General features: G+C 25.8%; 1 protein-coding gene across 2 annotated transcripts; it reads left to right on the forward strand.

Moving 5' to 3' along the window:
* Positions 1-26,876, forward strand: LOC100203969 (MATH and LRR domain-containing protein PFE0570w). Of its 2 annotated transcripts, none has more exons than XR_010642266.1 (7): positions 1-108; positions 346-564; positions 901-1,125; positions 10,118-16,696; positions 16,902-17,126; positions 17,221-17,473; positions 26,365-26,876. XR_010642266.1 is itself a non-coding variant. In XM_065812488.1 (7 exons), exons 1-7 carry the CDS (start codon positions 91-93, stop codon positions 26,569-26,571), a joined length of 7,710 nt encoding a protein of 2,569 aa, XP_065668560.1. In that variant the 5' UTR covers positions 1-90; the 3' UTR covers positions 26,572-26,876. The 2 variants fall into 2 exon arrangements, 1 of the variants encoding a protein (XP_065668560.1); XM_065812488.1 differs by having other exon boundaries at positions 17,237-17,473.
* Positions 26,877-27,042: the final 166 nt, after the last annotated feature.

Here is a 27,042-nt window from a genome sequence, read left to right on the forward strand (position 1 = left end):
CAAGTTTTTATTCGAAAAATGGTTTTATCTTTTATGATGTATATTTTATTAACTGTTTTAGTTATAAATATATATTTACATTTGTGAAGTATGGAATCCATCTCAGAAGTAAGTATATTTATCTCAGACTATCAAAAGTTTCATAACTGACTATGACTGTAAAACTCATTGTTATTTATTAACATGCTTTTAATTTTGAATTTATCATTAACTTACTATAATTTTAATTTTCTTAAATGCATATATATATATATATATATATATATATATATATATATATATATATATATATATATATATATATATATATATATATATATATATATAAATTAAAATATAATATAGGAGCAACTTAATTATTGGTTTGAAGATATTCGTTGTGGAGATCTATACTGCCCATATAAAGGCTGTTTAAAAACATTTTTTACTTCATTTAACCTTGCACATCATTTAAACAAAGAATGTCACTTTGGTAAATTTGAAGGATCAATTCCATGTACTCATTGTCCAAAAATGTTAAAGTTTAATGACCTTAAAATCCATTGGAAAAATACACACAAAATGGTATGGTTTAGATTGGGAGAGTTTTAAATCAAATTTTTATTTATTTGTTATGCAAATTATGTTATAAAATTAATTTACATAGTAATTATTTTTTGAATTAGTTTTTATTATCTAAAATAGAGTTACATAACATAATAACTAGTTACATAGTCTTAAACTGAATTACATTGCCTAAAATTTCAGCAATGGGTTAGTTATGTAAAATACAATATCTAACTGGTTTTGACTTATTATACAATGTATTATGTATTAAGTCAAAACCACTTTAAATCTAGAATTATTTTATACTTGTTAATAGCATTTTAAATTTTACCATTTTTAACATTTTGTATACAGGTTGCCAATGTTTTAAATAAGTTAAATCGTGGAATTCCCACACCATGTGCTAATTTTTTGTGTTCAAAGATGTTCTCTGGTACCTTTACTGACTGCAAGTTATATTTGAAGCACTCAATAAACTGCACTCCATTTTTATGTCATAGGTGTAAAGGTGAATTTTCATCTAGAAATATCCTTATTGGACATCAAAAGATGTGTACCGGTGTTAATAAGTTAAACAAGGTAATGTTAATGTAAATCAGTTTAATTATTTTAGTTTAATGTTAATGAAAAAATATTATTTAATTGGTTTGACTTGAATTTTAGCAAAATCTTCATTTTTATAAATAAGAGCTGATTTGTTGTTTTTTTTTGGGAAAAAATGCAGGGTTCCATTTTTTTTATTTTTTGGGAAATATTCATTATTTAAGCTCTTATGTACATATATGTATATATATATATATATGTATGTATATATATATACATATAGGTATATATACATATCTATATGTACACATATATAAATATATATATGTATATATATATATATATATATATATATACATTTATGCACCCAATGTATATATACATTTATACATTCTTTATGTGTGTGTGTGTATATATATATATATATATATATATATATATATATATATATATATATATATATATATATATATATATATATATATATATATATATATATATTTATAGACAAATGCATTAACTAAAAAACAAAGCTATTTTGTCTGATTTCCCCAACTTCACATGAAAAAATTCAAGCAAAAAATTGTCCTCCCATTTCCTTGCACTTGTACGCTTTGAGTGCCATGGTATGCTTTTGAGTGACCCCCTCCCATTACTTGCATACATAATATGTATATATATATATATATATATATATATATATATATATATATATATATATATATATATATATATATATATATATATATATATATATATATATATATGTACATATATGTATATATATATATATATATATATATATATATATGTATGTATATATATATACATATATGTATATATACATATCTATATGTACACATATATTATATATATATATATATATATATATATATACATTTATGCATCCAATGTATATATACATTTATACATTCTATATGTGTGTGTGTATATATATATATATATATATATACATATATATATATATATATATATATATATATATATTATATATATATATATATATATATATATATATATATATATATATATATATATATATTTAACCAACTTTAAAAAGTATTCTACACAATAGAGTGCTCAATGTTCTTAAAAGAACAGAGCAATTATATATTAGTAGAAAATCACTTAACTAATTTTTTTTACATTTGACACTGTGTTTCATCAACAAAGATTCATCAGAAATGCCAAAATTTGCCAGAAATGCAAAAATTCAATCAGAAATATATATATATATATATATATATATATATATATATATATATATATATATATATATATATATATATATATATATATATATATATAATATATATATATATATAAACCTACAAACTCCCATGACTAAATTACAAAAGCCATCACCCTAAACACACAAAGGAAAATATACCTTTTACATTAGCTAAACGGATCATTTGTTTTGTATCTAATCCAAAAAAAATGGAAATCAGACTTCAATAACTAAAACAATTTTTAGTTCGATGCAATTACCCAGTAAAAATCATTAATAATGGAATCTTTAAAGCTCGTCTTCAGGGACCAGCATCTCAAAAAAGAGAAAAGAACAGAATTATACCTTTTGTAACTACAAATTTTGCAAGTATTAATTTTGAAAATTTGTCAACTACTCTACATGGTATTTTGAAACTATCTGTTTTAGACAATAAATTAAAATCAGTTTTTGAAAGCACTTCTATTGTACTATCACAACGCCAACCAAAAAATATTTTAAAACATATTAGTACATCAAGTTTTAATAAGAAACCAGTTTTTATTAACGATGAATGCAAGGTTTTAAAATGCGTATCAAAATGTTGTAAGTTATGTACAATGTATCTTCAGTTTGTTAACCATTTTACCACATCATCTGGTAAAGTATGGTACATTAAAACTTCAATACCATGTAATTCAAAAAATATTATTTATTTTCTATCATGTAATGGATGTGATGGAAAAAAAACATACATTGGTAAAACTAATAACCTAAGGTTAAGAACTAATCTACACATGCAGAACAGGTATTGGTTCAGATAAATTTGATCAGTATGTTTTCAATTGCCATAAAAATGAACCTTTTTTTAAATTATTTTCAATGTTAAAACTCTCAAATGAGAATTTACTTCTTATTTATGAAGCTCACCTACATAAACAGGGACATGATACAATGGACATATAAACAGGAAGTAATTATTTTCACATTACTTTTAAAATTTTCCTTACCAATATCTCATACACAGCTGAAGATTTTATATGAAAGGCCTTCTGTGTTAAAAAATAAAAAAAAATTTTAAATGTCAAAATTTAAATAATTAATATATTTTACTCATCTTAGTTTGAATAGTTTTTCTTTTGTTACCTGGAACATTTTATATATATATATATATATATATATATATATATATATATATATATATATATATATATATATATATATATATATATATATATATATAGGTAATATATATTTATATATATATATAGGTAATATATATTTATATATTTAATATATAAATATATAAAATATATATAAAAAGTAATTTTTTTAGACAACTTGACCATGTTTTTATAGAATAAAAAAGAATAAAACAGCAATATGCGAAGAAAGGAAACAAATACTATACGAAATTTAAAATATAAATGAAATAAACTAAAAAAAATTAAAAAAAATAAGATAAAATAAAATTCTGTGAGAAAAAAAAAACTTTGTTATTTTACTGTTTTTGTTTTCTTTTTTTTTAAGGTGTTCGTTATTTTCCACCACCAAAATTTGGTAGCACTTGCCTCAAAAACAAAAAATCCGTGGTTCAAACCCTATATCTGAGCAAGTTTTGCAACATCGGTTAGAAAGGAGGCATGAACTTTCTATTAAATGCTCATCCACGGTGCTCTGTTATATGACCGTAAGGACTTCTTGTGGCACCAAAAAAAAAGTTGATACAATTCATGGAACAATAGAATATAAGAATATAACGAAAATAAATACATTTTTTGATATATAATTTTTTCATGACTTTTTCAGTCAGTATATTAAGGACATAATTTTATAATTTGCGCTAGAAACGTGGACAATTATTAAATTTGTTTTTCAAATATTCTCAATGTTCAAATATTCTCAAATGTTTTTCAAATATTCTTTTGCCCACTATTCTCAGGTTATGAAATCTCGTATTTCATCACAAAAGTTAGGCTCTTGTGACTTCTAGAGAATCTTTAATAGTATCAATAATCATGGCAAATCTTTAATTCCACCTCTCTTGTATGGTTCAGACTTTGTCACCTCACCTAAAGGCAAAGCTGAATTGTTTGCTAAAAACTTTTCATCAATATCATCTCTTGATTCCAGTAGTTGCGTTCTACCTGAGCCAACAAACAGGTTGATCCAATGATTGACATTCATATCACTCCAGCTTCTGTATCTAAAGTGCTTTCCTGCAAAGACTCTTCTACAGCTTGTGGCCTGCACAACATACCTGTTATTGTCTTGCAGAAGTGTTCTCCGGAGCTGTTGTCTATACTTTCAAAACTATTCAACAAGTGTTTATCAGAGTCTTGCTTTCCAGCCTGCTGGAAAGCAGCATCTGTTATCTCTATCTTCAAAAATTCTGGAGAGCAATCTGATTCATCTAACTACCGTTCCATTAGTCTTCTTCCTATCATAAGCAAGGTTTTTGAATCTTTAATTAACAAACAATTTCTCATCTTGAATCTAATAACTTACTTTCTGACCATCAATATGGATTTCGATCTTCTCGTTCTACAGCTGATTTGCTAACAGTTATAACCAATAGGTTTTATCATGCATTAGATAAAGGTGGAAATGTTAAGGCTATTGCTCTTTTTCTAAAGCATTTGATAAAGTTTGGTATGCTAGTCTTTTCCATAAGCTTTCTTCTTACACCGTAAGAAGAAAGCTTATGGAGAAGACCAGCATGCCAATAATCAGACAATAACAGGTATGTTGTGCAGGCCACAAGCTGAAGAAGAGTCTATGCAGGAAAGCACTTTAGATACAGAAGCTGGAGTGATATGAATGTCAATCATTGGATCAACCTGTTTGTTGGCTCAGGTAGAACGCAACTAATGGAATCAAGTGATAATATTGATGAAAAGTTTTTAGCAAACAATTCAGCTTTGTCTTTAGGTGAGGTGACAAAGTCTGAACCATACAAGAGAGGTGGAATTAAAGATTTGCCCTGATTATTGATACTATTAAAGATTCTCCAGATCTGGTAACACCATTAAGATTATTGAATCCTTTCTTTCCAATCGTAGTATAAAAGTTGTCCTTGATGGACAGCACTCTTCTTCTTATTCTGTAACTTCAGGGTTCAATCCTTGTCCACTTTGCTCTTTTTAATTTACATTAGCGATCTTCCAGATATTCTCAAATTTTAGGTGGAATTGTTTGCTGATAATACTACCATTTATTCTTGTCTTGATAAGAAACCAACACTCTCTGATTGCTTGGAGGGGGCATTTGAGCTTAAAAAGGATCTCACTTCTGCTACAGCATGAGGCTCACAGTGGCTGGTGAACTTTAATTCAGATAAAACTCAATTTTTTTCAGCCAATTGTTATCGCAATAATTTAGATCTTCCTATATTTATGAACAGTAATGTACTTGATGAATCATCTACCCTTCATCTTCTAGGATTAACTCTTACTTCCAATCTTCCTTGGAAACCATATATCAAATCCGTTGCAAAATTAGCATCTGCTAAGGTTGCATCTCTTTATCGAGCTCGACACTTTCTTACTCCAGATTCTATTTTCTTTCTTTATAAATCTCAAATCCGGCCTTGTATGGAATACTGTTGCCATATCTGGGGCAGATCCTCTAATGATGCCCTTTCTCTTTTAGACAAGGTGCAAAAACGCATTGTAAACATAGTTGGATCTGCTCTTGCAGCCAACCTCCAACCATTATCACATCGTTGTAATGTTGCTTCTCTTTCTCTTTTCTACAAATACTATAATGGGCACTGCTTGAAAGAGCTAACGTCTCTTGTACCATCTACTCCTTTTTCTGTGACTGTTCCTAAGTGCTCCATAAACTCTTATTTCTCAAGTTATTTTCCTTGAACATCAGTTCTTTGGAATTCGCTTCCTTTATCTTGCTTTCCTGATTCATATAATTTGCAATCTTTTAAGTCGTCTGTCAATCATTATCTTGCTCTACAATCTTCATCTTTTCTCTTACAGTAACTTTTAACTCAAATTAGTGGTTGCTTGCAGCCTTGTTGGAAGCAAAGATGTTTAAAAAAGAAAAAATTTTTTTTTCTTTTTTAAAACAAAAACAAAAAGTTTTTGCTAAACTTTACTGTTTTTATCAATGTACGTGAAAACGAGATAACTTATTGCTATTTATTTGTAAAAAAAAATACTTTTTTATAATTAAGTTCTTCATGAAAAAAAAAAAAGTCATTAATACTAATATTCAAATATAAAATGTTTTGTTGTTTTCACTACCCTTATCGAAATAGTCTGCACTTTTGTTGGATTATCTGAATTGTGCATTTAAACCCGATAGTTTGATTTCTGATGAACTATTGTTATTAACAATGCTCTGAAAGCTTTTGGGTTTAGGAGCCTATAAAAACATTTTATTTAAGTTTTTAAATACATTTTTTCAAACAGAGCAATCGTTATGTTTATTATCTCTAGTAATTTGCATTCACGTTGGAAATTGGGCAATATAAAAGAAACAATTTAAGACATATATCAAATGCTGGTAAGGTAAATACATTTATAAAAAAAACCATTTTATTCTTTTATTTAACTTAATCCCTCATTACAAAATCTATTAATTAAATAATATATTTTACAAATAAATAGCAATTTATTTTATTATTTTCCTATTATTTATGTATTGAGAAAAAACATCAGATATAGCAAAGACATTTTTAAAAGCGAAAAGGTGTCAGAACAAATAAATGTTGGAAAAAAAATTAACAAAATTTCTCATATTTCTAGCATACATAGCAAATTAGTTTCTTAATTATATGGAGTGATAAAAATCATGAATAAACTGCATATCAAAACTTTCAAATGTTGTTAAATTGTTATAAAAGATGTTTGTTTTTTCATCAACTTGTATAAAATTCGGTGGCTAAAAACAGCAACCACTTTAAAAAAAAGAATCCAAAAGTTTTATAAAAATTTTTTTTTTTAAATTTTCTTTTTTTAATTAATAAATTTTCTAGTTTATTTAATTAAACTAAAAATTTGATATTTCTTTACAATTTTGTTTGTTTGTTTGTTTCCTTCTTTTAGGATTCTTCTTTTTTCTTTGTAGAAAAAAGTAAGTTTAGCTTTTTGCCGCAAATTTACATGTAAATGTATATATACAAGCCTTCCCAGGAAGGCTTGTATATATATATTTATACATCCTAAAGCATATTTTCTTTATTAAAGATTCATATTATATTTTGTATACATATGCATATATAAACATCATTATAATTAAGATGATCATTATCATCATCATCATCATCATCATCATCATCATCATCATCATCATCATCATCATCATCATCGTCATCATCATCATCATTCCCATCAACATTATCATCATCATCATCTTGTATATATATATTTATACATCCTAAAGCATATTTTCTTTATTGAAGATTCATATTATATTTTAATATACATATGCATATATAAACATCATTATGATTAATATGATCATTATCATCATCATCATCATCATCATCATCATCATCATCATCATCATCATCATCATCATCATTATCATCATCATCATCATCATCATCATCATCATCATCATCATCATCATCATCATCATCATCATCATCATCATCATCATTGCTATCAACATTATCATCATCATCATCATCATCATCATCATCATCATCATCATCATCATCATCATCATCATCATCATCATCATCATCGTCATCATCATCATCATCATCATCATCATCATCATACTCTGGAAAAATGCCAATTTGAAATTTTAATGGGTCCCTAATATTATGTAAAAAATTTTTTTTTTTAAAGTATGTCATGCTGGGTCTCAAAAGAAGCAAAATTTTATAAAAATTTCAAAAAATAACTATTATTTTATAAAAAAACTATTATTTAAGATTTTTTTAAAATTATTATCAAAAAAATAAACTTTTTTCATTTTTAGTTTAAAAGGTCATTTTTTTCTGCATCAAACTATAAAATAACAATTTTTTTTTTTAAATAATTGTTTTTTTATAAAATATTTGTTTTTTTTAAAATTTTTATAAAATTTTGCTTCTTTTGAGACCCAACATGACATTCTTTTAAAAAACTTTTTTTATATAATATTAGGGACCCATTAAAATTTAAAGGTCTTGGGGCACCTCAAGATAATTTCCTAGAGCATTGATATTTTTTCAGAGTATTTACGAAATGAATAGACAACTTTTGCACACCCAGGCTAAATGAATTGTAAAAAAAACTAAAATCCACTGCACCCTAGTAAACATACATTTGTACTATAGCTTATATACATTTTTGTTTTCTGACCTTTTTTTGCTGACCTAATTCTGTACAGTTTTTATGTATGAGCAAACTCAAATAGTCAAATACATGTCTACATGACTTTAAATCTCATTTTATTAAAATATTAGTTTAAAGACATTTTTCAGTTGAGTATAGCAAGGTATAAAGTGAGAACATTTTGGTTGGTGGAACAAGAGAGTATTATCATAGTAAATGTAGAAATGAGAATGATGCAACCTTACAATGATGGGACAGAAGTCTAAGCTTAGCATGCTAGATTAATTAATAGAGTTATAGATTAATGGAGTTAAAGAATATATTCTCAGGAGTAAGAAAATAGCAAACATGCTAAAAAGGCAAAATTAGCAGATGTTAACTTTGCAATAGATTGATTATATTTTTTCAATGAGAAGTTATTAGTGAAAGGTAATCAATGAGAGGCTATTAGTGAAAGGTAATCAATGAGAGGTTATTAGTGAAAGGTAATCAAAGAAGACAAAGTATAGGACTAAATAATTGTGTTGCTATTCATCAAGATTGGAGTATCAACAATATTGCGATATATAAAAAAAAGTTGGTAAAATTTCATTACATAGAGTTACACAATTTTTTTATCCATACTGCTATGACCAAGAAATACTTTTTGTTTCTAACAAAATTCAACAAATTTTCTAACAAAATTTATATTTACATAACTTGTCTTTTGTTTAAAGTTAATTATTAAGTTATAACTATGCTCATGCCATTTTTAGCATGTTAATATTTTACTTTTTTCTGGTATATGCAAACTAAAAAGTTGAGTAATTATGAGTGGTTCAAAGAGTTTTTATTTTTTCACAATTGCTTCACTCAACTACATTTTTTATTAATTTCTTTGAAATATTTTTTTCACAATTTATTTATACTTTTTTAAAAGATGGTTAAGAGTCATTCTGATATGTACATGACAATTTTTTTTGTTGACTTCGAAAAATTTTTAAAGCCCTACAGAAATAGATAAAAAAAAAAAAGAGAAAGACCTGAAGGTGTTTCCTATTTGATAAAAAATATTTTAATAGTATTTGTAACATTTTTATACATGTTTACGATTGTTAAATAGATAAAGTATTACTATTATATTATAAAAGTGTGCTTTGACTTAAAATTGACTTTGAAGCAAAATAATGTGTATAATATATTTTTTTATTCCATTCCTAAAAGCACAGGCAAACAATAGACCTTCTAGTGTTTATAGTATGTTAAGGTGCTTTCCCTAAGTATGTCATGCATATGTTATGTTTTTACTAATAATCAATTCTTTTTATTTTGAAATATTTTAAATTTGAGAATAAAGTTTGTAGTAACAGAATTGCAAAAAAAAAATATTTTTTAACTATAATTAAATTTTAAATTTTACAGATACATTTAAAAAATGGTTTGAATTTTTAAATTTTTGATAGTTAAAAAATTTATCTGCTGAAAGTTGATTTATATATGCTTAGTATTAATAATTATTTGCATTTTTTTTTAGAAATATAATGAAAATATTCAAAATGAAACATTAAAATTAAAAAGTGAAGGAAAAAAAACCATTTTAAAAAATACAAAAAATTATCCTTTGCGTAATTCTACATATACAATTGATCATGCACAAAACGAAGGAAAAGAAAAACATCAAAACAACAATCTAGCTGATGGTTTGTCCACTAAAGCAACACAGACTACATTCAATATTTCTTTTACAGACACAAATACTTTTATAGATGAAAATAATATGTCTTACTTATTTCACCCTATACCCTCAGTTCAACTCAGTTGTTTAGAACCTTCTGCTAATATTAAAATCAAATCTTCTGATGAAACATTAAATAAACTATGCAACGCATCCAATAACACTAGCAAATTATTTTCATTCAAAAAAAATATTATTCCTATTTTTGGAACCTCTGCTATTTCTTCACCTTGTTACCAATCAACTCCTTTAAATCCTCTCAAATCTCCTGAGTTATTAAACCAGTTTAAAGAATTCAAAGAACAAAATGAAAATGATTTGTCTTTATTAAAACTTTTGTATGACTTTATTAAAGTTAAAAAAAGAAAAAAAAGAAAAATTTCTCAAGGGTCTTCTTATACTGGTTCTTGGACTATCACAGAGAAAGCGAAAAAGAGTAAATTTAATGACAATGAAAATAATAAAGACCACAAAACTAATTTGTTACATTTAGAAATTTTTAATAAAGAAACAGAAGTTAATCAAGTCTTTAGTTCACAACGTAATAATATTTCAATCGAAACCTCTAAAAAAAACATTTGTAGTATAGATACTGACTTGATATCCGATTCAAATATACTACACAATCCGTGTAAAATTCAACAGACAACTCATCAAGTTTATAAAAGTGATTCTCTTTTAAAGCACAATGAATCTTTTTCTCAAAAGGATCAAAATTGGCTTTCACAAGGTGGTATTAAAAGTGTCCATGAAACATCTCCGAAGACTGATAAATTAGAATTGAATATGAATGTTATATCAACTACAAATGAAATGCACGATGTTTCAAAACCTATTAAAGTTGCAAACCAAACTTTAGTTAAGACTTTTTCAATGCCTCAATCTAAACAAAATGGCTGCGACAGTGTTAAACCAACTAAAATAAATAGTGGTAAAAATGCTCAGCCAATGATGCGGAAGAACAAGGACATATATACTAATAATAATTCTCTATTAGGGTTAACAAACAGTGACTCTTTCAATATGGTTATCGGAAACTTGAATGTCAATAAAATGTTAAATGGAAAATCTGAAAGTATAAAGGATGATAACATTGTTCATCATTCAAATGATATTCTGAAAAATGATCAAAAAATGAAAAGAATGAAAAGTATAAATAGTATTGATCAAAACAAAAACAAAATTACTGATCAGGCAAGCATCAATAAACAATATGAATATGAATTTGATATACAATCCCATGTTAACAAAAAAGATGAAAATAAAATGGATTTACAGTTATGTTTAAATAAAAATGATGAATATGTAATAAGTTCCGATTTTAACATGAAAAATAAGATAAAATCTCATTTCAATAGACAAGATAAGCAAAAACATAGCCATCTAGTGAAACATCCAAATGAAACAATGGTAAATGAGGCAAAGCCTTTTTTTTATATTCAGAAACCACATTTGGATTCTCTAAAATTTATAGAACTAACTGGTAAAATACCTAACCGCGATCAACGTAGCTGCAGTTATTATTGGAATAATCATGATGAATTAAAATCAAACATAACTGTTGATGAAAATTGTAAAATGAATAAATTTAGTGATCCAATTTTAAGCGATTTTTGTACATTTAAAACTCATAAAATAGTAGACAAACAAATTCATAGTTTAAAACAAAAAGGAAGTGTGAATAAATCAAAGTTAATTCAAACTGATACTTTAAATAATGATATTGATAGCTTTCTATTACTTATATTAAACAGTGAATCTATTGAGATTGTTCATGAACTATCAGAGTCAAAGCAATTTAATAGCTGTTTAAGTGTTCTTCAGACAAATGGTATAAATAAAAAAAATTGTACACAAATAATTAATGATGCTTTCTTGAAAAATAACTTTCAAAAGTTAATTTTGCAAGACTTGTCTGAGCCTATTTCAGAGTCTCACCCAAAATCATGCCAACTTGAAAACCTAATTCATTTTGTTGAGTCAACCACAAAAGATATTATTCCAAACAAAGATAGTGAAAACATTTCTATTCAAAAAAGTATAACTTTAAATGAACTTAGATGTGATGTCAAAAAAGATAAAAATAGAAAAATAAATAGTTCCAGTGAAAAAGATCATGATTGTTCTACAGTTAGTGAAAATTTAGACTCAAGTACGACTATTTCTAAAATTATTTCTCCACTTAAATCTAGTTACCCATCATACCCATCTTCAAATAATAAGCAAGAATTTTCATCAGAGTCTGATTTATACAAAAAATATGAGTTTTATGAATGCCAAGAAATTGATAAGAATGAAAAAGATGATACAAGCTTCATTGATTTTAAAGTTGAATCTGCTCAGTTAAATGTTCAGAAACTACAATTTGATCACCCAAAACAGTGTAGAAGTAGTTATATAAAAAATACTAGTCATGATAGCTTTATTATGTCATCTTCATCAAGTCATGATAGCTTCATGATATCATCTTCATCACATCTTCACAATACTAGTCGTGAAAGCTTAACAGATGGTGAAATAAAATCAAGTGTAACTATTAATAAGCAAAAGCAAGATAAAAATAAAACCAATATTGAATCTTGTTACAATCACCAAAATGAAAATAAAACTGATATTCAATCTTGTATCATTCAGCAAGATGAAAATATAACTGATATCCAATTGTGTTTCAATCAGCAAAATGAAAATAAAACTGATATCAAATCTTGTATCATTCAGCAAGATGAAAATATTACTGATATCCAATTGTGTTTCAATCAGCAAAATGAAAATAAAACTGATATCGAATCTTGTTACAATCAGCAGAATGAAAATAAAACTGATATTCAAACTTGTATCAATCAGCAAGATGAAAATATAACTGATATTCAATCTTGTATCAATCAGCAAGATGAAAATATAACTGATATCCAATTGTGTTTCAATCAGCAAAATGAAAATAAAACTGATATTCAAACTTGTATCAATCAGCAAGATGGAAATATAACTGATATCCAATTGTGTTTCAATCAGCAAACTGAAAATAAAACTAATATTGAATCTTGTTACAATCACCAAAATGAAAATAAAACTGATATTCAATCTTGTATCATTCAGCAAGATGAAAATATAACTGATATCCAATTGTGTTTCAATCAGCAAAATAAAAATAAAACTGATATCGAATCTTGTTACAATCAGCAAAATGAAAATAAAACTGATATTCAATCTTGTATCAATCAGCAAGATGAAAATATAACTGATATCCAATTGTGTTTCAATCAGCAAAATGAAAATAAAACTGATATTCAAGCTTGTATCAATCAGCAAGATGGAAATATAACTGATATCCAATTGTGTTTCAATCAGCAAACTGAAAATAAAACTAATATTGAATCTTGTTACAATCATCAAAATGAAAATAAAACTGATATTCAATCTTGTATCATTCAGCAAGATGAAAATATAACTGATATCCAATTGTGTTTCAATCAGCAAAATGAAAATAAAACTGATATCAAATCTTGTATCATTCAGCAAGATGAAAATATTACTGATGTCCAATTGTGTTTCAATCAGCAAAATGAAAAAAGAACAGATATCAAATCTAGTTTCGATCAGCAAAATGAAAATAAAACTTATATCCAATCTTGTATCAATCAGAAAAATAAAAATGTAATTGAAATACAATCTTTCATTATTCAGAAAAATAAAATTGAAATTGATATCCAATCTTGTTACAATCAGCAAATTGAGAATAAAACTGATATTCAATCTTGTATCATTCAGCAAGATGAAAATATAACTGGTATCCAATTGTGTTTCAATCAGCAAGATGAAAATATAACTGACATCCAATCGTGTTTCAATCAGCAAAATGAAAATAAAACTGATATTCAATCTTGTATCAATCAGCAAGATGATATAACTGATATCCAATTATGTTTTAATCAGCAAAATGAAAATAAAACCGTTATCCAATCTTGTTTCAATCAGCAAAATGAAAGTGAAACTGATGTTAAATCTTGTTTCAATCAGCAAATTGAAAATAAAACTGATATTCAATATCGATTCGATCAGCAAGATGAAAATATAACCGATTTCCAATCTTGTTTCAATCAGCAAAATGAGCATAAAATTGATATCCAATTTTGTTATAATCAGAAAAATGAAAATATAATTGAAATACAATCTTTCATTATTCAGCAAAATAAAATTGAAATTGATATCCAATCTAGTTTCAATCAGCAAAATGAATATATAGCTGAAATACAATCTTGTATTATTCAGCAAAATGAAATTGAAATTGACCTCCAACCTAGTTCCAATCAGCAAAATGAAAGTAAAACTGATATTCAATCTTTTTTCAATCAACAGGGTGAAATTAAAACTGATATTCAATCTTGTATTAATCAGCAAATTGAAAATAAAACAGGTATTCAATTTTGTATCAATCAGCAAAACGAAAATAAAATTGATATCCAATCTTGTTTCAATCAGCAAAATGAAAATCACACTGATATTAAATCGTGTTTCAATCAACAAATAGAGAGTAAAACTGATATCCAATCTTGTTTCAATCAACAGGATGAAAATAAAAAAGATATCCAATCTCACTTCAATCAGCAAAATGAAAATAAAATTGATATCCAACCTTGTTGCAATCAACAGGATGAAAATAAAACAGATATCCAATTATGTTTCAATCAGCAAAATGAAAGTAGAGACAATATCCAATCTTGTATCAATCAGCAAAATGAAAGTATAACTGAAATACAATCTTGTGTTATTCAGCAAAATGAAATTGAAATTGATATCCAATCTTGTTCCAATCAGCAAAATGAAAATAAAACTTATATTCAATCTTGTTTCAATCAACAGGATGAAAAAAAAACTGATATCCAACCTTGTTTCAATCAACAGGATGAAAATAAGTCAGATATTCAATCTTGTTTTAATCAGCAAAATGAAAATAAAATTGATATCCAATCTCATTTCAATCAGCAAAATGAAAATGAAACTGATATTAAACCATGTGTCAATATCGAAACAACCATTCAAAGTTCTATTGAGATACCTCAAACATTACCCAATGAAATTTTAGTACATAATTTTAAAGATACAAAAAGTATAATTAAAAAAGAAATAAATTGTAGACATAAATACATCTGTGATCAGCCTAAAAACTTAATTGACACCTGCGATCAACCTAAAAACTTGAATGATTTCGTCTCAGAGTCTCAAACATTAAATGATGTTGCCTATTTTGATGTATCAGACTCTATGCAATGTAAAATTGAAACAAATGATGGTTGTTTAAGGAACAATATTTCTGTAGATAATTTAAAATATCAGTCTGAAGTTCATCTTAAAAAGAAAAAAAGAAAACCAAGTTTAAAGACAGTTAATACCTTGACATTTTTGAATAAGAAAGATAAAAGTAAATCCAATATTAAATCATATTTCAATAAGCTAGATACAAATAAAATTTGTATCGAAACTAGTAACAACATATATGTTGAAAATGAGTTAGATAACCGATTATGTTTTATTGAAAAAAATATAAGTAAAATCAATATCCAAACAAATCCTAATATGCAAAATAAAAGTAAAATGGATAAGCAATCATTGTTTAATAAAGATGAAAACAAGATGGTAAACAAATCATGTTTCAATAATCTGGGAGAAAATTTGATAAAATTTGATAACGAAAAAGTTGATAAAATGATAAATGTAGAAAATAAAATAAATAGCCAATTTTGTTTTAATAAGCAAGATGATTCATGTGCTGACTCTAATATTGCAATAAACAAAGCTCTGTGTACTGACTCTGATATGAATGTTAATAATGACCTGTGTGCTGACCCTTGTATGAATGTTAACAATGGTTTGTGTGCTGCCTCTAATATGGGTGTTAACAATGATCTGTGCCAAGCTATTTCTGAATGTCATTTAGAATCATTATCAGACCAAAATATTATTCATATTATTGAATCAAATACTGATTTTCTGAAGAAAAAGCCTGAAATCAATGACTTTGATGATCACAAGAATGTCTTAAAATCAATACATCCTAAACTAATAGTTGATAATCACTTGGATAATCAAGATAATCATCTAGGTAATCAAGAAAACCACGCAGATTATCTAATTGATCACTTTGATTATCTAGTTTCTAATCAAGATTGTTCATTAAACAATTTAGGGGTTGTCTTTGAAAGAAGTCAATTTCTTGAGTGCAACAAAAATGAGAAAAATGAAGACCAAACTTTTGATTTTATTGATTTTAAAATAGAATCAGTTCAAGAAAAACCCCAAGATATTTCTAGCTCAGTTTTACCAATCACTCAAGAATCATCAGGAGAAAATAGAAAAATTCCTCAAATGAATTATGAATCGGTATGATAAAAATATTTCATTAAATGTTTTAGTCGAAATTAAAAAATATTTTATTTTTATTCATTTTATTTTATTAATATTATTTCTTTTTTTATTTTGAATTTAAATCAAACAACTGGAATAAGTTTTTTCTAAAATTTTAAAATTTTTTTATGTTGGTGTTGCAGTATTGTTGATTACATAATTAATGTTACATTTGATACAGGAAAATAGTGAAAATCTTTTGCTTGAAGAATTATCATTTGGAACAAAACACAAAGAATTATTATCTTTACAAGAAAATATTCATTTGCTGTTGAATCTTTCAAATAGTAACTTTAGTTTTCAAAAAGACTTTAGCCAAGAAGATGGTTCCAAAGAACTTCAAGAAGCTAATGATATTCAAACTGCACTCCAAGACCTCTTCATGTCAGCTATAAAGACACCCAAGGTAAGAATTTGTTTTTCCAGAATTATTATGAATTTGAATCTTCTTTATTTCATAAATATTTCATTGTGATTTTTACAATTTTTTTCTAAATCAGCTAAAATGTTTGTTAGAGTTTTTTTGATTGTTGGTATGAAGATGTTCAAAAATATAAAATGGTATGCTATTTTAATGATTGCAACCAAAGTTTTAACTGTCCAAATTTGCTTATAAAACATATGGCTCGTTGTATTTGTGGAAATAACGAACTTTGGAAAACGCTTGGGTCAAAAGTTGTATTATGTATTGAATGTAACGAATCTTTTGAGCTGAAGAAGTATGGCATACATTATTCTACCTCACATGGGCTGGTAAGCAGTTTTATTTTTTTGGAGCTATAATGTTTATTAGTTAAAGAATAATTTTTTTTTAAAGCCTTGATTGAAAATCATGTTAGTAAGAGATGATATTAATGTTTAAAAGAGAGTGTTGTGCTTAATTTGTTAACCAAAATCAGATGTTTTTTTTTTTTTATTTGGATTGGATTTAGTCACTAATTTTCAAGACATGCATTTAAAAGATAAAAAAAAAATACTTTACTTACCACATAAATCTTCCAGTTCTGTTTCCTATTTTTTCTATTTCTAGCTCTCTATTTCAAAATCTCCAATTATGATCATTTAAAAAGGGGTTCTGCCAAAATTATACAGTATAAAAATTCTCTATGATAGCACTTCGGCAAAAAGCACCTCCTTTAAGTTTTCTAAACTTTTAATAAGAATGTAATACATATACTAAATAAGTTTTTGTCCTTGCATCAATATTATGTATGGCACAGAAGAGAGTTCAGAACGATAAAATATGGGTTGAAGTCTATTCTACGCCGAACAATTATATACTTATTCCTTATTTCAATATTTTTTAGTACGGGATGGAATGCAAAGTAGGTAAGAAAAACTGTTAGAAAAACTATATATCTACTTTTTAAAGTTATATATAAAAAATTATTTATAGCATAATCAACTTAAAAAATTTAAAATACTTAGGTAGTCTGTCGCAAACTGCTATATATCAGCAGTTTAGATATTAGTACCCAAAGGGGTATTCACATAATATTTAGAATACCTGCTTGAAATGTGTTGATTAATTACAATCGTTATGAAAAGTTTAAAAAAATTTTGGAATTAAACTAATAAAAATATGTGAAATTATGAACTTACCATAATTCGTTTCATACGTCATTGTAACTCTATTCCACACCATTTTGATACTTATTCTTTATATAGTTGTTTTATTTCAATAATTTTTAGTAACTGGTAGAAAATTCTACAACTTACTAAAAATTTCAATACTTTTTGTTAAGTGGTAGAAAAATCTGTCAAAACTTTGTTTTGAGTTAACGATTAATGTCCAATATTTTATAACTTCTTATTGTAAAGTTGTAAACTTCTATTAAAAAAAACGGGTACAGACTTATAAATTATTTTCTTTATTAAGTTTCTATTAAGTTTTGTTTATTTTTATTCCAGACTATCTGCAGCTTATTAGGACCCTCGCCCCGTTATTAAATTTAAAGAAAATAAAAGTTTGAATGTAAAATCCGAAGCAGCTCCGCAAAAAAAAATCTAAAAATTTTTAAATTGTTTTATGAAAGTAACTTAAGTACTATTAATATTTTATTAATCAAAATCTTGATTCATCCTTAAAAATAAAATTTTGTCTAAAATATCTGGTCTGAGTGAAAAATGCAGATCGGTCGATATAAACTCAAATGCAGAAAATAGCCTCTCTACACTTGCTTGTGAGACAGGCATACAAGTGACAACTCTGCACGCTTCTTGTTTTCTTTTTGGGTATTCTTTCTTTTTGGTAATTCCCTCAAAAGCTGACTTTTAAACGTCCCATTTCTTCCATACCCTACAATCGTCCATAAAATTTGTATTTAAAGCATTTTTGTCATTAAAACTAATTTTTATCAAACTTCTCCTTTTTTCTTTTTTATCAAGCTCTTTTTCAAACTCATCCTCTTCTCTATCAGAATTAGATTCACTTAAAACTGAAAGAAGTGTTGTAGATGGCTCAGCAGTATTTCTTATTATTTGACTCTTTATCGTACTTTTAGCATCTCTTTTATAAATTTTTTTTGCTACTGTTTTTATGTCTTGTTTTGCTTGTATTATTTTGCTTGTATTATTTGGTTTTATTCCAACAGTATTTTATATCTGGCATCAACATAAACTGCATTATCAAAAAGTTTTTCTTCTCGTTTCTACATTGCTTTTAAAATGTCTTCATAATTAGTCCTTGAATCTTTTCTAAGTCAGATTTCAATTTCAACCATTCGTTTAGGAGTTCTCCTGGAATTATGTCGATTCCTTGAAGTGTAACTGTCACATCATACGGCTCTTTTAAAATGTTGCGAAGATGACTCAACTCATTCCATATTTCAGGGCATAGAAAGAATATCTGATCAAATGCAGCAAATTGCTCACACATTGTATTTCTTCCTTGCCAATGATATTTTATGTGAGTTTCTTAGTTTCTTTACAACATAACGAACTTTTGCCAAAAGTTGGGCAAGGTATGGTTTTTTTAAAGCATCGTGAATAGCTTGCTGCAAAGTGTAAATAACACAGCGCATCAGTTTAATGTCATGAGACAGTTGGTGACACCATTCTGGGAGGACAAAGGCTTAATTACCAAGCACTCATTTGTAAAAACTCCTTTTGTTCTTCGTCCTGCAATGTTTCATCTTGAAAATTTTCATCACCTGAGTATTTGTTTAAAAGTGTAATTGCTCTAATCATATTAGCTGCATTGTCTACACTTGCACAGACTATTTGCTGTTTGCTGATACCAAATCTATATAGAGATTCTTCCATCATTTTTTCAATTGCAGCAGAGTTGTGCTGTCCTTCTGTATCTATCATTGCCAAAGTTTTAACTTGATTTTTTCCTTCATAATTATATTGAATATTTATTCTCAAATAAATATTCAATAAAAATATTTCCACATAAATAATCATAAAATATTTTTATTGAATATTTATTCCCAAATAAATATTCAATAAAATTATTTTCACTTAAATAAGTTTCTGTAACAATATTTTTTTGTTTTAGTTTTCTTTTTTTCAGCAAATTCATTAATTAAATTGCGCACAGAATTGTGTCCAGTACTGAATCCAAGAGTTTTACCTAATTGGCCTGTAACCAACTGAAATTCTTCACCTACAAATGTTTTTAACGAAACTCCATTATTCACTTTTTAGTATTGAAATCTTGTGAATGTGATAAAAATGATTCTGAAGATTTTCTTTTGGCCATAAGTCTCATTTCAGATTGAACAATTTTATATTCTGATAGATGTGATCTTTCCAAATGCCATTTTGTAATGTAAACTTTTGATTTTTTTATTTGCATGCCACATGAAATCACTTTAACATTTATCTTTTCTGTAATCTTGCATGTCGCTAGTTTTGTAATTTTATCAATTGAAAAATACTTATCTAGAAACCTCTCAGGGTTGTTTGAGTTTGAAGTCATTTTTATTATATATGTATATATATATATATATATATATATATATATATATATATATATATATATATATATATATATATATATATATATATATATATATATATATATATATATATATATATGTGTATACATTTATACATATGTATATATATATATGTATACATACCTCTACTTATCTAGAAACCTCTCAGGATTGTTTGAGCTTGAAGTAATATAAATATTAAAAGCTATAGATAACAAAACAAATAACAATTAACATTATAAAGCACTATAATTAACTTGCATTAATGATAAATAAAATAATTTAAAAACTATTATTCATTAATTATTTTTATTCAATTTCAATTAACTAAATAAAATTAACATAAAATGTTATGGCAACTCACACAACCATAAATAAACATACAATTAAAAAAACTTTTATACTTTCAAATAAAAGTAAAACAAAAAATTATTAAACTTTTTTTTAAGATAATAGAAATTAAAAAAAGATAGTAGAAATGATAAAAAATAGTATAAACAAAAATAATATCAATGATCTTAAAATAACCTTTTTAAAATCTTTTTCTATTTTTATTTGGAACTCACGTGTTTAAATCTTTTTTTATATATTTTTAAAATATTCAAAAATTTTAAAACTAAATAAAAATGGTAAAACAAATCATGTTACTTAACACATGGATAAAGTATATTTTAGTTAACCAATCATTTAAATTGTTTAGAAGTATTGTTTTAAAGTAACTTATCATACTCAATAATATGAACCACATGACATATTACACAAAATAATTGGATAAAAATTAAATTCTCAAAAATGCTTGCAATTTTATGAAAGTAAATAAAAAATATTTTATAAGCTCAAGTATAGTTTTTCAAAATATGAAAATCATATTATATATATATATATATATATATATATATATATATATATATATATATATATATATATATTTATATGTATATACACACACATACAGGCCTTGTTACAAGATTTGCTGCGTAACAATAACACGTAACGCATTTCTAAGTAAATCAGCAAATATATTTTGTATCGTTAGAATTTATATTGCTTCACTTGCTTCTTTTCAAATACCGCATTGTAATTAAAGTTATTTTATTAACGCGTTAAAAATCATACAAACAGTTTGTTTTTTTCTCACTATAACAAAAGTTACAAATATAATCTAAGTTCCTATTTGAAAAATCATTATTATTATTTTTTTTAAAACATGAACTAAATTTTATTTTGAAAAAAATATTTTTTTTCATAAAACGTAAAATAATATTTGCTTAATTTCTTGTGATTTTATTATTTTATTAACTGTTAATATAATTTTTTCGTTTTTATTTTGTGAACTCTTTTTAATGTTTTAAACAATAAAGAGTTTTTTTTTTAATTATTTATCAGTTTACTGATAACATATTCGTGATCATAATTTATTTTCAAAAATTAAATGAACGTCATTAAAACTTTACGTTATTGAATTAACAATAAACAAATTCTAATGAATAAAATATTTACATTAAAATAAATCGTGCATTTTTTTAATTATTATGACAAAAAATAATTTTTATATTTCAAAAGAATTTATATATTTAATTCTTTAAGAATTTAAGATAAAACTTAAAACACTTTTTTTTTTTAACTAATTTTTAACAACAATAAAAAAAATTATTAAAGAAACTGTTTCTTAAACAAAAATCTATTAGTTTACAATTGAGGTTAAATGCTTTTACTTTCGACTTTATTTCTTCTAAATAAACGTCACGTTAACGACATCATCAAAAGATAATTTAAATATTCTAAAAGATAAAAGTTTTTGCGTAGCACAAAACTGCTAAACGCGTAGGCAAATCGCCTTTTTGCAGGCAAAATGCGAGCTGCGTAACGCTTCTTAACAAGGCCTGCACATATATACAGTAGCGTCCAAAAGTAATTGGACAAACGCCTTTTTGGTTATATTTTTTCATCAAATTAATATTTTTAAATGAAATTTTGCCTAATCAACTCAAACAAATCGTGCTAATTAGATGGTTTCCGAACACTAATTTTTCTCTCAATATGCATACATATATTTATATATAAATATATATATGTATATAAGTATATATATATAAATATATATATATATATATATATATATATATATATATATATATATATATATATATATATATATATATATATATATATATATATATATATATATATATATATATATATACAGTGCTGGCCAATGAATTAGGAATTATCACATTTATTGCAAGAAATTAAAATAGAACAACAAGAATAACTTATCAACCCAAAAAAAACATTAAAAATGACTTAAATAAAACTTAAATATAGAAGTACCATGTAAAAAATGTCACAAATGCAAAATTCTGAAAGATCATTAAGTTTGCTGTCTAATATTTGGTGTGTCCATCCTTATTTTTTAGAATGGCTGAAACGCGACAATGCATTGACTGGATAAATTCCACTTAGAGGCAATGTGTAGGATCACTGTGGTGCCATGTATTAATTAGTTTTTCAGTTAATTCTCTTTTATCAGTAGATGCAGTTTTTAGAACTTCCCTCTTCAGCTTGTTCCACAGCCCCTTGATCAGGTTGAGGTCGGGACTGTTGCCCGGCCATTCCAGAACAAGAATCTTCTGGTCCTTGATGAATTTCATCACGAATTTGGCTGTGTGGCATGGAGCTCCATCCTGTATGAATATTGCATCTCCACGTGGATACCATTCTTTTATCTGTGGTATGAGACGTGTTTCCAGTACTCTCTTGTATTGGTCCTCTTGCATGATCCCTTCCGCAAAATACAGACGCTCCGGTCCGTTGACAGAAATAACACTCCAAAATATGATCTTTTGTGGGTGTTTTACAGTTTCCAGGATACAGTCGGGGATGTTTGCCTCTTCCTTCTTCCTTCGAACAAATTGTGCCCTCTCAGCCATGACTTCCAGCGTAGACTCATCAGAGAAGCATACCTGAATAACAAATATTAACCTGTAAAATAATGGTACTCAGTAGGGTATTACATACCCTATTTTATGATATGGAAAATACACATAATAACATGGAAAAATTACAAAACTAATGAAAAAATAAATATCATTATCACCATAAAGTGGGCTATATGTTTCTGACTTTGAATAATTTCATAAGAGTACGTAAACTGCTTACCTTCAACCAATCGTCTTTGGTCCAATCAGGGTGTTGACGTGCCCACGTCAGCCTCTTCTCCTTCAATGCAACCCTCAGCTTGGGTTTCATCGTGGGTTTGTATGCTTTGTAGCCGAAATTCAACAAACATCTTCTAGTAGTTCTTGAGCTTACTGTAAGTCCTAATATGCCATTCCATTCCTGTGCTAACACAGAAGATTTCTTATGTCCTTTTCGGCTCAAGTTCAGAAGTACGCAATCATTCCTAGGGGTAGTCTTGGAAGCCCTTTTACAATTTTCTCTCTTGGTAGCTATGACATCTTGGCCTTTGGATAGCTTATTTCTGATTCTTACAACAGTCTGACACAAGACTTCTAATTTGCAAGCTATTTAGGAATTCAGAAGAGCAGTATTTTCTAATAACAGTATTATTTCACTTTTTTTTGCTACGCTGATGTCCTGTTTCTTACCCATTTCTGTCAAATAGTGTCTCTCTTACCACTTGAAGCTTGTTTCAATAACAGCAAAGTAATAACTTATGAGCGATAATACAAAAAGAATTACAATTAAGCTCCAAGAGAAGCCAAAATTAATGACCAGATATCGCCAAATACCGCAATCAAGTGCCTTTAGAACCTAAAGCAAATTTTATACAAAATACAAAAAAAATCATATTTTAACAACAAATTTAAAAAGTCCATGACAACAAACAATAAAATAAGTATTATGACAGCAACTTATGTGATAAACAAAAATTAGAATGTAATTATATAGCCAAAGACTGAATACGCTACATCTGATCAAATTCTTCTAAATTCCTAATTCATTAGCCAGCACTGTGTGTATATATATATATATATATATATATATATATATATATATATATATATATATATATATATATATATATATATATATATATATATATATATATATATATATATATATATATATATATATATATATATATATATATATATATATATATATATATATATATATATATATATATATATATATATATTATATATATATATATATATATATATATATATATATATATATATATATATATATATATATATATATATATGTATATATATGTCATGTATATAACATCAAAAGAACTTTAAAAATGTTTTATTTTAAAAAATTGGAAAAGATAAAAAAAAAAGAAATGTACAAGTAACAGGATTTGAAACCTTGTATTGCACTTTGGAAGCGCAGCAAGCTAACCACTCAAGACGCAGTAATTGGCCAATTTTTAACACTATTTGATAAACAAAAGATAAAATAGCTTTATAAAGCTAAATATCCTTAACTTTGATTTATAGCAAATAAATACTATAAATCAAAGTTAAGGATATTTTGCTGCAATGCAATTTTAAATAAAAGTAAAACTTTATAGAAGTAAAAACATCTAAAGAACTTCGAAAATGTTTTATTTTGTATTTGAAAAAATCGAAAAAGCACATGGATTTGAACCATGGCCTTTCACTTCAGAACACTGCTACTTAATCTCTTTGGCTACTAAGATTTTTTGATGAATATTTTAACACTATTTAATAAACAAAAGACTTTTATAAAACAGCAAATATTTATTTGCTATAAGTCAAAATTAAGGAGATGTTGCCGCAATACAATTGTAAAGTAAAAGTGAAACTGTAAAACTTGATATATATTTTAACTTTACATAATTTGAAATTTACATAAATTAGATATTTAAATTAAATAAATTAGATAAACTTTATTTCACATTTTCTTATACAAAAAGGGTTGCAACTCTTTCTCACCATCAATATGGATGTAATGGCTGCGGTGAGTTCTGTGCAAATACGCATGAATGAGTAACGACAACAGCAGCAGGAGGAGCAGCATTGATTTTGATATTAAAATACTAAAGGATAGTCAACAAACTTTCAAACAAGCTTTTAAGCCTAAAATTATGTACTAAGTATTAAATATAAAAACATGTCAAAAATATTTATTAGTATAACAATATTTTAATGTTTTATTGACTTAATTATATTTTATTGATGAATTACTATGTTAATTTCATTTTATTATGAAAACATAAATTTTATAGTTTCTGAAAATATAAGTTTTAAAAGATTTTAAAAAAATCTTTAAAAATTAAATTTTTCAACTTTAATTTGATTGCAAACAAAAATATTTGTAAATACAAAAGTTGTAAAACTTTAACTTGTATAGCATATATAGTGCCAATTCTGTGTTAAACCAGTGATTAAAGGTTCGGACTTCACTGCCTATTAATTATAGAAAGTTTATTTTCAAAATAAAAATTTGGTTGATGTTTGGCTTACGTTACAGTTTAATCGTATATGTCAAACTTATTTTTTTCTTTATTTATGCTCTTACAAATGAAAAATTGATCTTTTTAATTGAAAGTGCTAAAAGTTTTTAAAAGGTTCGGGCTCTACCTGTAATATGTTAAATCTTGTGATACCTAATTTAAAATCTAGTCATTAACAACTTGAGTATTATTTTATAATTTTTGTTAATTGTATGATTTGAATTTTAAAATAATTGAATTTTTTTTAGCTTTTGTCTTATTTAAAGTCATTGAGTAAAACTAACAAACCAAAATGTAATAACTACACTTGCGAAATGATTATGAGATCTGTTTGTAGCTGTGTTGAACATTATAGAAAGTGTAAGTATTTGTGGAAATGCAATGAGTGTCACACTGTTTATGACAGTAAGAAAAATGCTACACTTCATAAGAAAACTTGTTGTGGTCCAACATAAGTTTTGTTTTTGTTGCTCACTCTCGATGGTTACTGGTTGCTAACGGTATAAAATCATGGTGATAGAACCATTTACAAAAACTAAAATAGTATCACAGTACTAAAGTTTACATATCAAAATCATGGTTTTCCAAATGCTTCAACAGTAGACTAGTGTTTTTCAATTAGCTTTGAACTTTTTTCAAATACTATTGTTTGCTATTTATTATTGTGATTTTTTAGCCATCAATCTTATGTAATATTAAAAGTATATTTTTAACATAAATTTATTATTATGGCAGTAAAAATATAATGTCTATCAATGAAGTTGAGTTTTTAGTAATTTATATTTTTTTTAAAGACTAATTAAATTATTTATTAATATATTTTATATTATGAAATTGTAGCTATTTAAGTTGTTTTTGTTTTAATTTTCTTTATTATATTAAGTCTTTGAAAAGATTTTAAGTTTATATTACTAAGTTTTTACATC

Source organism: Hydra vulgaris, chromosome 12 (assembly GCF_038396675.1).
Source record: "Hydra vulgaris chromosome 12, alternate assembly HydraT2T_AEP".
NCBI classification, from domain to species: Eukaryota; Metazoa; Cnidaria; class Hydrozoa; order Anthoathecata; family Hydridae; genus Hydra; species Hydra vulgaris.